The 12,458-nt window shown below is 38.4% G+C and overlaps 1 protein-coding gene across 7 annotated transcripts in view; it reads left to right on the top strand.

Annotated features, from left to right (window-relative positions):
• Positions 1–12,458, top strand: part of INPP4B (inositol polyphosphate-4-phosphatase type II B) — a gene marked incomplete at both ends in the record, with an annotated part of 291,862 nt that overhangs the window by 236,633 nt on the left and 42,771 nt on the right. For 6 of the 7 annotated variants that reach the window (XM_081999525.1, XM_081999527.1, XM_081999529.1 and 3 more), the window contains 4 exons: positions 2,744–2,916; positions 4,893–5,016; positions 6,074–6,191; positions 10,848–10,988. The exons of the other annotated variant lie outside the window; for it this stretch is intronic. In XM_081999525.1, coding sequence (XP_081855651.1) covers positions 2,744–2,916; positions 4,893–5,016; positions 6,074–6,191; positions 10,848–10,988 — 556 coding nt within the window. The remainder of the gene's footprint in view (positions 1–2,743; positions 2,917–4,892; positions 5,017–6,073; positions 6,192–10,847; positions 10,989–12,458) is intronic. 7 annotated transcript variants of the gene reach the window in all.

Genomic DNA, 12,458 nt, shown 5'->3' with positions numbered 1-12,458 from the left:
AGAAAATGATCTTGAAACTACTACAAGGTATGTGCAAAATCATTTGGACAATCGGAACAGAAGGTAGTTATCAGTTGTTTACTGCCAACCTGGAAGGCTGCATGAAGTAGAATCCACTTACATTTGTTCTTAGTCCAGTATTATTCAATATTTTCATTACTGACTTGGCTTATGAAATATGGATGATGCTTATAAAATTTTCAGATGTTTAAAGCTGGGAGAGGCTTTAAGCGCCATGGGAGCAGGATTAGAATGGATCTTGATGAAATGGAGGACTGAAATATTAGGATGCAGTTCAGTAAGGACAAGTACAAAGTTATGTTCCTAAAGAAGGAGAAATACACAGTGCAGATTGACTGCTGAAGTGGCAGCAGTAGAAACAGATCTAAGTGTTATGTGACTTGTTGCCAGTATATGACCCCTCTTTTATGAAAAAGAGTGTCAGTAAAGCTCTTTAGCCCTATCCACATAACCTGAAATTGTAATAGCAGGTTCACAAAGTGTGGTTAGTTCTAGAAATTCAGCTTTTTCTCTCTTGCCCTGGCTGTCCGTGTACTTGCAAGATCCTTGGCTGTATCTGCATCCAGCTCTGCTTTCCTGTGAAAGTGAAACAGATGTCTATTAGCTGTACCTTCAGGTCTACTTTAAAGTGGCCAGGTATGATCTTTTTCATTATTTGTTCAAGTCAGGAGCAGACAACAAACTTTATTCTTACCACATACAGCCCTGTTCACTGGTTCAGTATGCATTACATCTTTTGCTCTTATTCTGCTGCAGTTGCTTTCCTTGGGATTTATCGATTCATTTAAGAAATTACTATAACTTAAGACTGGAAAGGAGAGTTTAGCTTGTCTGGTCTGTCTAGTCTGACTTCCAGTATGTCACACCTTGTTGTCTACTTCATTTCTAAATTTGACTGTGTCTCACAGCAGCCTCTGACCTTTGGTTATTCTTTTGCTTTTATTCCCTAGAATAAACGTCCCTGTTAGTACTTGTTATTTTCTCCTCATGAATAGAGGAAATCAAGTTGCTGCACAGCCTTTTTCATAGGCTTAAAGAGATTAAACTCTAAATCTTGGTAGCTCTCCATTTTTTTCAGCAGTCTCTTTAAAACGTGTACACCAGACCTTGGCGTACAGCGTATCAGTACTCTCTTAGTCAATGGCATGTATAAAATCACTGCTTTTTGCTGGAGCATGAAACTGGGGATGGCTTATATTCTGTTTTGTTCATGATGGCTCTAACTTCGTAACTGCTGTTTTCCAGGAAACTATCCTTCAGTCTTTATTACTCACACTTAAATGTGTCTGACTACTGAAACACACGTTGGCTGACCACAAAGACATTATTTGCAAAGGAACCCAAGTTGTTCTCTGTGACTGCTCTGTCCTTGTTCCTATTTCCTCTTTCTGGTGCCTTATGTTTTTGCAGTTTCTCCTCCTGGCTTTCAAAGTTCTCTCCACTCTTCTTTGCTACAGTTTTACTAATTTACATTTTTTTCTGGAGCGTAGCCAAATTGGCTTTGCAACAGGCAGTTATGTCTTCCTGCCTAAAGAACTTCTTCAGTACTAATGAGTCTTTCATTGGCCTGACTCAGAACGTTACCTGAAACAACGTGCTGCTATCTTCCACCTAATTACAGTTTAAATGGAACAGATTTTAATTATCATTGATTATTAATTACACTAATCTACAGAAAGTATGAGTCAGTAATGGAATGTATTAAGTCAGTTACACTCCCTATTTTTATATAGATTCTTCTGGAGTGTTGATTTCTCTTTCATTTTAAACTATAATAATGAAACTGAGATGTAGATTCTGAAGGAGGGTGGTTTGGTTTTTGTTTGGGTTTTTTTTTATTATTTGCTCAACTTAGAGGGGTAGGCAAGATCAGATGCAACTACAGTATAGGTCTGATTTTATTAAATCCTGAATAACTCAGGTAATTGGGCAAGTTTGAGTGAGCTGTTCTGATTTTCTTTCATTTCTAGTTATCATTTCGTTTCATTTGTAATGTATTAAGGAGTCCCATTTTTCAAACATTTCACTAGCTTGTGTTTTCTGATACTCCTAGGAAAACATATTACAAAATAGTTCCAAATCTCTCTGCTCAAAGTAGCTAAAAAAAAAATGAGTTCAATATCTCTAAATATTTAAAGACAACAATATAGAGAAAAGCTAAAACGAAAAAGTAATGTGACCTGAAGGTTAGTGTTTTTCCAGCCTATACGTTAAACAGATAATATCCTTCCAGATATCTATTTGTTCCGTTTTGCCTTCCAGCACCCACTTTTTCTTAACTATAGGCTTTTCCACCTTGGTTTTTTTTTTTTTTTTATGGTACTTCATTTGTTTAGATAGCAAGTTGTCAGTGCTGGAAAGAACAGAAGATCATCATCTCCACTGTATTCATCTTGTGCTAAATGAGTTTTCGTGTGTATCCCTGTATGCTCTGTTTATGACACTTTAATGCAAGTTTTACAGAGAAATTAGGTCTGTTAAAAAGTCATTGTTTCAGGATATAGTTGGATTCAGGTCAAGGATTTAGCCCCAGTCTCAGTGGTATGCTGGAGTCCTACCTCTAAGCATATTCTCCAGTGATGTTTGCTGTACCACAATGGTTAGGATAGAGCTGCAATGTTGTTTTAAAGTGTAGGATGATCTCTGCAGCCCTCTTTCCATTCTGAAAAGGATTTTCACTGCAAATTTTCTGTTTTGGAAAGGATGATGTGTCTTGTTCTAGGTGACTGGTATGAACAGCTTTATCCCCTGGTGATTACACTGAAGGACTGCATGGGAGAGGTGGTGACCAGGGCGAAGCAGTCGATGGCGTTTGTTCTGCTCCAGGAACTTGCCTGTGGTTTGCCGCAATGTTTGATGCTGACCCTAAGAAGAGACATCGTTTTTAGTCAAGCAGTAGGTTGTCTTGTGTCACTTATGTCATACTGTTTCTATAATTAAGCATACTATTCATGTCAGTGTTTGTGTTTTTCTTTTTTCTTGTTTTTTTTTCTTTCTCCAATTTAACACAACTTTTTCATATATTTTGTTGTTACATCCGCTTAAATATTTTATAATGTGATAGAGAAATTAATAGTAAATGGAAATCCATAGTAACTGTATCACTGAGTCGGAGAAGTAGGTCTGCAATGGACTGGAAGTGGTTACCTGATCTCTCTTCTGCACAAAGAAGGATCCATAAAGTTATTTTTAGTCTTCCTAGATTATATGCCAGTATCCACATCCATAGGTGAATTTCTCAAGTCTAGCCTTGAATATTCCTTGCTGTTATTCAAACTAGGTACTATTCCTCCTGGTCAGCTTGGAAAAGAAGAAAATATTATTTGTTTTCAGTTTGAAGCAGTATTTCGTGTGTTTGAAGACTATTACCATGTCTCTTCTCAGACTTGTCGTCTCCTGGTAAATAACTAACTGAAGTTCACAGAATCACTAAGGTTGGAAAGGACCTTCAAGATCATCAAGTCCAACCATTAATCCAGCACCACCATGTCCCCTAAACCATGTCCTGAAGTGCCAAATCCACATGTTTTTTGAACACTTCCAGAGATGGCGACTCCACCACCTCCCTGGGCAGCCTGTTCCAATGCCTGACCACCCTCTCAGTGAAGAAATTTTTCCTAATATCCAATCTAAACCTCCCCTGGTGCAACTTGAGGACATTTCCTCTCGTCCTATTGCTGGTTACTTGGCAGAGGAGACCAGCGCCCTCGTCACCACAACCCCCTTTCAGGTAGTTGTAGAGTGCGAGAAGGTCTCCCCTCAGCCTCCTCTTCTCCAGACTGAACAACCCCAGTTCCCTCAGCCGCTCCTCATAAGACTTGTGCTCCAGACCCCTCACCAGCTTCGTTGCCCTTCCCCCCAGCACTTCAATGTCCTTCTTGTAGTGAGGGGCCCAAAACTGAACACAGGATTCAAGCTGCAGCCTCACCAGTGCCGAGTACAGGGGCACGATCACTTCCCTACTCCTGCTGGCCACACTATTTCTGATACAGGCCAGGACGCTGTTGGCCTTCTTGGCCACCTGGGCACACTGCTGGCTCATGGTCAGCTGGCTGTCAACCAGCACCCCCAGGTCCCTTTCCGCCGGGCAGCTCTCCAGCCACCCCTCCCCAAGCCTGTAACGTTGCATGGGGTTGTTGTGACCCAAGTGCAGGACCCTGCGCTTGGCCTTATTAAACCTCATACAGTTGACCTCTGCCCATCGATCCAGCCTGTCCAGATCCCTCTGCAGAGCCCTCCTACCTTCCAGCAGATCAACATTCCCACCCAGCTTGGTGTCATCTGCAAACTTACTGAGGGAGCACTCGATTCCCTCATCCAGATCATCTATAAAGATATTGAACAAATTCTTTTGATTTTCTCCTGTAGATCATGGTTTCCGGATAGATTTTCCTCTAAATGATTCATCTAATTTCTCCCTTAAGTTATATATTTTTTTCTAACATGTTAAGGAGTTTTCTAAGAATTAATAATTCTTAATTCTAAGAATTAAGGAGTTAGGGTGCAACTGCCAAGGAGATCCTGTTACATTAGGTGCCTCATTGCTTCCAAATCAATTATAATTCACAGATTTATGTGTTCATAACCTGCCAGTGGAGGTTCTGGTCTCACTTATGTCAGTGTACCCAACACACAACCCCACAAAAGAAATGAAGCTTATCTAATGTAAAATAAGGGAATACTTAACTGCCTTTTACACCAAAAAATGCCTCAATAATATATTAATATTAAATTATGTATGTAGTTATATCTATGCTGTTTTCTCAAATATCTAAATATTAATTCTGTTATGTATAATGATAGCAAGCTTCATTTTAACTATGTTATAACAGTACATCTGTTAATTTCACATTTTTTCATTGTCTTTATAGCTCGCTGGATTGGTCTGTGGGTTTATAATCAAATTGCACACAGGTTTACGTGATCAAGGATTTTTACAACAGCTTCATACTGTTGGATTGCTTGTGCAATATGAAGGACTCCTTAGTACGTATAGTAAGTATTGTTCTTGGACAGAGTTCCTTATGCATCCAGACCAGAAGTTTACCAATGAGGTTCTTATTTTAACTTCTGTTCTGCTTTCAGTAATTTGGCTTATTGAATCAACAAATACTATACTTGGGAGACAGCAGGCTTCCATATAATAGCATGGTTGAAGTCATTGATACTGTGTTTTCAATTCTGCATCAAAAATTACTCATTTATTTTATTCTCAATTCTTCTGAGATCATTAGTTGCTAATTATTCCATGCAGAGTGCTGACCTACATTGTCTTTAAATACAGGAGACTCCTTCCTCAGTATAGCTAGTGGAACTTCTATAAAAAACTGTCTCCATTTGTATAGGCATTTGACCTGACCAAAAATATCAGGTTTATAAAGCTAAATCCAAGCAACAGATTTAAACAGTTACTGACTCTATCAGCCTCTGCCCTGACCATGCCAGTGTTCATGATGTTAAGATAGCTTGAAAACTGTTTAATTGCTAGCTTGTTACAGAGACCATCATTTGATAGGTATTAAAAAGGACATTTGGAGGGAGAAACTGCCGTATGTTTCAAAAAGCTTTTAGCTAGTTGTATTGGAATCCTTCCCCAAATTAGAGATTTTGACCAAAGTAGAGGATTTAGCATTTGTGTAGCTCTTTAATGCACAGGCAATTGCAGTTCCTCACTTGGAGGTTGCTGTCAGGCTCCCTTTTGCAAGATACTCGTTGTTATTCTCAAAACCTTTGTCCTCCATCAGCAGGACAGTCTTTAAAACCACTTTCAAAATAGGCAAAAATGGCTTGTCTGAGGTTATTCTATGCACATATAGAGCAGGCTGATTTTCAGAGGTGCTTAATACTCAGAGTTATCATTTAGGCCACAGAGAGTTGTCAGCAGTTCTAAAAATCAGTCTGCTTTTATGTAGGTTACTTTAATGTGGATTTAGGACTGTGATTTTTTTAGATGCACAGACTGAAAAATATAATCCCCGTATTGCTTTACTACAACCTATTTAGTGACTGATCTGTCTACTCCATTAATAACCTCTGTAATCTTTCCATATAGGTGAAGAAGCAGGGATGCTAGAAGACATGGCTGTGGGAATTTCAGATTTGCAGAAAGTAATGTTTAAAGTCATTGAAGCCAAATCAGAAGATTTTTTGCCTATTATAACTGGAAGGCGGTAAGAACTCTGTTTCCTGGAGCCCACGGCATGTTGTTTTAATCTGTAGCACATGAAAACACAGATAATGGTTTTCTTGTTGCTGAATACTATTACGTGGAAAGTGCAGTAATTTTACTTTTCATGAGGTGATTGGAGATGTCATGAGGTAGTAGGGATTTGTAAAGCTAGTAGTAATGTGGGCTCTGGGTTATTTTCGTGACGAAAAGCTAAAAGTTCCAATTACTAACACAAATTAATCAAAACAGTGTCTGGGTTGTGCAGAGTTACTGTTGCAATTTTCGTATATAGATACTGAATCAAGAGAAGTGACAAGGTCAATATTTACAAAAATGGCCTCTGACTGAAGAAACCTTGGTTTTGAGGTGTCCGGAACTTGTATTTCAGTGTGACAAATGAAATTGCATTTCCAGGAGTTAGGCCTTGATTGTCTTAAGATGGAAACTGAAAAACTCAGATGCCAAAACTTAGTGGTCACTTTTGAAAAATGAAGCCTATCTTAGTTGCTGAAGATCACTCAGGGCATACTGACCCTCAGAAATCCTTGCATAAAGCCACTAATAAACTATGCGTCTCACATAAGCACTGCTGAATATCAGGACATAAACTGAAATACTTCATTAATTGTGGCTGTAAGAGGGTTAACAAGATTGTTACACAGAAGGAACGGGTTTTCCATCTTTATTATTATTCTAGTCTGAAGCTTCAAATGTTTTTACTTTTGTAGAAATCACTTCCATAATAGTATCATTATTCTTAAGATGACTGTAAATTAAATCCAGCTGAAAGCAGCAACTTTTAGAAAAGATATGTTTCCTCTGAAGTGAGCTTTCACCTCTGATTTACTTAATTATTAGGGATGATTCACTCTTATCCTATGGGCCTTCCGAGAAAGGATTGAAATAAATATCAGGAAGGCTGGAGTATGATAGGCAACACATCAGGAATAATTAAGAATAATTATGGTGTGTAGATGAAACGGAAGAAAAACATCCTTTGTAAATCACAGCAGTCAAAAATCTTTAAAAATCCAGCAGCTACATTTACTGGCTTGTTGCCGTTACTGTGGTACACTGAACTGTCACGCTGGGAGGTCCTGGGCTTGAAAGTCTCAAGCTTTAAGCTGTCTCGGGTATTCTGGATTGATGGAGTAGTTAGTCTTTAGGAAGAGTTACTGCCTGTGATTACTGTACTGTACTTACTGGCAGGTATTCACTGGATGGAATCGGTATCAGAGAAAAAAAAAATAAAATCTTCAAGGCTTATGTGGAGGACCCCCATTCCTATAAGAGCTGTGATGAGACAGCTCCTATCAGACAGCGTTGGAAGTCAACCATAAAAAGAGAAGGCAGTGGAAAACATAGTTATTTTCTAATTAATGTTTAAAAACCCCACAATTTTTAGATCATATTGGTTGCTTTATGATGTGGCTTGATAAAATGAGACTTAAAAGACTGTAGAAATGCAGGACAGAAAATTAAGCTACACATTCTTATCTTGCGAGTCAGAGTATTCACTTGTAATTGTTTTTCTAGGGAAGTGCTTAAGACTGAGATTCAGTGTACACAATCAAATCAACCCACAGAGCGTGGCATTGGCGAGCAGTGCGCCAACCTGCTGATGTGGGTGGCTGACCCTGACCATCCAGGTGAAGCAAAGCTCTGTTCAGGCACTCAGGTTCTTTTCTTATAGGCGAAAGTAGTTAATGCTCACTTGTATAAAGTTCTTTGATAGAATGTTTTTGATTGTGCATGTGAAACTGCAAGGCATCACAGGGTTTGATACCATGTTTTCAACAAAGCTCACGATCAGACTAGCACTTGCAGCCACATTGAAGTGATCTAAAAAGTTGTCACTTAGTTGAAAGAAGAGCTGGCTGAAGCACCTCCCGGCTGAGATGCAGTGACTGACCATGTGTGCATTTTTTTCCTGTTACAAAGCAAAGCGAAGGTTCATGTAAATGACTTGTTTTGTGTTTTTGCAATGAACTAAGAGCGTGTGATTTCAGCCAGCTGCAAGGAGCTGCAGGGTCCAGGGCCCACAGCTGCATGGGGCTAATTTTCAGAAGCCTTCTAACAGGACTGCAAGTGTTTGTCTATCATCGTATGTGATGATAACAAATATTAGAGAAGAAGGCAAATAAAGTCAAAGAAAGGGATATTCTTAAGCAGTCCTGTTTTAGTGAAATAATAGATATTTAAATATTTAATACCTACATTTAATCAATTCGTTCTGAAAGAGACGATGATGTATTACTTACTCTTTTAAAAATGCTGGATTTCTCCACTTTGTTTTCCTGAAAGATCATTAAATGTTAAAAATTATGTACTAATTTTTCCTTCTCATTGGAAAATGTAGTAGCTGCCTTATCCATCTCATGCCAAAATCACCTGGTATCTCTGCACTGAGTCCAGCCATTAAAGAGAGAAACCACATGGCAATAACATTTACTGCTCTATTACTGTTTCTTGTTTAAGTAGAAGCATACAACCTGTAAGATTTTTGGTAAATTAATGTCAAACAAGTCCTCCAGATTCCAGTACTTTGAATTATTTTTCTTTTTTTTTTCCCCCACCTGACTTCCGTACCATTCTTGGGCTTTCTAGACAGCTCTCTGTCACAGCTTGATAGCCTTTTCCTTACGTGATCAGAAATGGGTTGTGTAATTGGTTACAGATTTCGAAAATTTACCAAGGATTATCTCTGAGACTTCAAAAAAACGTTTTGAAAAAGGAAAAAAAAAGTGGACAAGGGGAAACTCTCAAATGCTACTGATGTTAATTTATCACTCCTAAAAGTTAGCATTTCTCAGTGTTCTTTCACACAGGGAAAGATCTGTAGTGATTGCGGTCTGTGAAATGTAGTGATGCCGTGATTTGGTGGCATTTTAGCTCAGTAGCGTATGCCCTTTGAATTAGACTAAACCAACATTTCTTCTCAACCTCATGAAGGGACTCCATCACAGAAGAATGCTCTGGTAGCACTTGACAGCAGCTAGGAGCACACACATGCAGGCTGAGGGTGAAAGCTGCTATGTAAAGATCATTTGTACGGAGTTCTTCACTGTCATCCTTGCCAACTCTCTCTTACCTTCACATGGGTGAATTAATCAAACAGAACACAAGCCAAATAGACTTATCTGGGGAGTAGAACTATTTCTTTTTTTTTCTCCTCCCCCTCCACCCCCCGAGTCAGGTATCCTCTATTCAAAACTGGTAACCCCTCTCAGTAAGGAGCATCTGGCATTCGCTCAAAGATTACATACTAGTTCTAGCCTGTACCAAAGCATATGCTGTGGCCCTAACTGAAGGTAATTACAATTCAGTCACAGGTCTGTACTGGATCCATTTTATTTTGTTCTCAGATATATGGGCAGTATAGACGTTCAGACACGACCACAAGCTATTCTAAGCTGAAGCTGTTTGTCCAAACACCTGCCCTGAGATAGTGCCACTCATCCTTCCAGCTTGCCAAAGGTGCCAGAGCTACTGCAGAAACTGCCCTTTTTCTTCAAGGTTTTCTGCCTTTTCTCTCCCCAATTCTACATGTGGGTAATTCAGGCTGTATTTTAATTCTTTAGCAAGCACATGACTGATTAAAGTAAGAGTTGGAGGGACTTCGTGATAGGTTATTTTAATAGGTGCAAACAGTTTTCCACCTAAGTTTGCGTGCAAAAGTTGTGTGACTTCCTAGGCCTGGCTTCTGTAGGTAGGATACAGATCCTCCTTCCCTCCTATTGCTGTAATACTCTTCCTTGGTGGTTGTATATAAAATGTGCTCTGCAGGAGAGAAAATTTCAGTCTTTGTTATCAGTTGGCCCTCTGATTAAAATGCCAAATCCTGGAGAAAAATGGGTTTGCTTCTAGTCTGTTCTTTTTGTATTAGACTGATTTCTCTAATAACGGAAAGAAAGCTAATAAAAACTAAGTTAACAGCATGCCGTTGTTTCTGTTACGGGGTCAGGCATCAATCCTCAGAGATGGGTGAAATTCAACTTGAGGGTTCCACATGATCAGAATTTGGACTGCCAGCCAAAGTAACATGTTTGTCATAAAGTCAGACCAAACACAAACATAAAAGCAGAACTGCTATATATCATATCCCTTCTCCTAAAATAGGATTCATGTTTCTGTAATGAGCCTTCGATTATTATCTTCATAGAGTCAGTTTTGTTGTTGGTGATGCTTTCTATCCCCAGGGATAAAATCCAGCCACTGAAGAAAATGGGAATTTTGCTTTGGGTTCTTGTGAAAGGTTTTTTGCTCATATTAGAATTAAAGTGTATACAGGATCAAGTTGTGACTTCTGAAACGAAGATGTTTTTGTAACTCAACAAGATGCATTTTAAGAGTTGAGGTGTTCTCATTGATCTTTTGGTAGCAGAAGACTTTTTTTATTGCCTTCATCTTTAGTCCTATTTTCACTTCAGTAAAGAAGTCAGTATCAAGAGCGTACAATTATATACACCTGCCTTTTTCTGTATAGCTTGGTTATGTTCTTAAAACAAACTATCTGAATTGTCATATTTTATGGTTGAATACAATTAAGGGGAAAAGGGGGGAACTGGTTTACAAGTCTACATGTTCTCTATAATTTAGGAAGGTTATAATTTCAAACTAATCAATATTTATCCTTATTCTTCTCTTTTTTTCCCAGTGAACATTATGTTATAGAGGTCCAGCTTCCAGCAAAGATGTTTGAGTTGCTGCCACAAGAGATTAAAGAAGGAAAGCTACTTCGCATGTATCCAGTACTCTTCAATGTTGGAATCAATGAACAGCAAACACTTGCAGAGAGGTAAGAAAAAATCATGTTTTCATTTTCTGTCCAAGTACGCTGTGCTAGTACAGGATATCTCCCAGGATTAAAAATAAATCTTTTTTTTTACTTGCTATTGGACCATCTCTTCGACTTCGTGAGTATTTTAAAAAATATTAAAGGAAATAGGCACAAGCTATGAAGCAATGCAAAGTAAATAAAAAGTCCAAGGGAAGATATGACCGTATGCAGGACTTTATTTCACACAATCAACACCAAGTTTCCTTTGGATACAGATATAAAATGGATTTTTATTTCATGGATGTAGAAGTTTGTATACAGTACTTTGGCCTTCTCAAACATGAGTTTGAAAATGTGAAATTACCATGTTAAAGGTGGGGTTGAAGATGCTGGACAAGTCATAAGCTAGAAAGAGATAATTTTTCTCAGCTTTATAAGGGCTTTTTTCCAGAGTTGAGGAGTAGTAGTTAACAATAGGGAATGCATTAGTAATATGTTTGTAGAAACATGAAGACTGATGCTAAAGTGCTCATCTGTTAAATATTACTCCTCTGAAAAGATTGCTGGAAACTAATTAATTAGTACAATAATAGTCAAAGTTTCACCAACCTATTACCCTTCTCTTGGAAGAGAAAATTATCTGTCGGTGATGTTAAATTAAGTTTAAAAGTTTGTGCAATGATAAAACTGCATCATCAACAATGAGACAGCTACTTTTTTTTTTTTACTGGTTTTATTAATTTTTATTAATTTTTTAACAGAGCATCCAAGGGACATAGTACGTATCTTTACACTGCGGTCACTACAAACTCAAAAGCAAAAGCATAGCTGGGGAAATAGAGGTAGACAGTAAAAAAGGTTAACGTGGATAATAGGCAAGAAGTCAAGCACAACAGGAGTTTCACATCCTGTTCTTTTTAGACAGCAGAGTAACAGGAGTCTTCTAAGGAGTGCCATCAGGTAGCTTTGTGGATATTTATGGGAGAATTATCAGAGTTGAATGGTGATATGTAAGAAAATTAAAGTAGCAAATTGAAATGGGAAACATAGGCAGAATCAGAAGACAGTAAAAACTGTCACTTCACTAGTGAAAGAATTGAGTAGTTGGTTAGAGAACTTCAAACATTCTTGAAAACAAAATTAGCTTATTCTTGATGCCATAAAGAAGGGAAAAGTGATGCTATGAGAGGAGTGACATGGCCAAAGAATAGCATACAAAATGAACCAAATCAGTCATGACAATTGTGACTGGACATGTCACATTTTTCCAAAATCAGAGAAAAGGAGTATGCAGTAACCAAGAAGCAAGTTTGTGAGAGCTTACATGGCTGGCATAGGCATAAGGACTGTGTGTTACAAGTGTCCTGAAGAAAGATTTGACGAGATTTAGAAATAGCTTGGATAGATGGGGACTTGTAGAGGAGTCGATGTGAAAAGATTTCTGGCTTGCAAGTGGAGTGGCAGGAAGAATGGCAGCATTGTTCACGG

Source organism: Phaethon aethereus (genome assembly GCF_964289735.1).
Source record: "Phaethon aethereus genome assembly, chromosome: 4".
In the NCBI taxonomy this organism is placed as follows: Eukaryota; Metazoa; Chordata; class Aves; order Phaethontiformes; family Phaethontidae; genus Phaethon; species Phaethon aethereus.
Note: the sequence above shows the minus strand (reverse complement) of the source record. Positions and strands in the feature narration are given on the sequence as shown.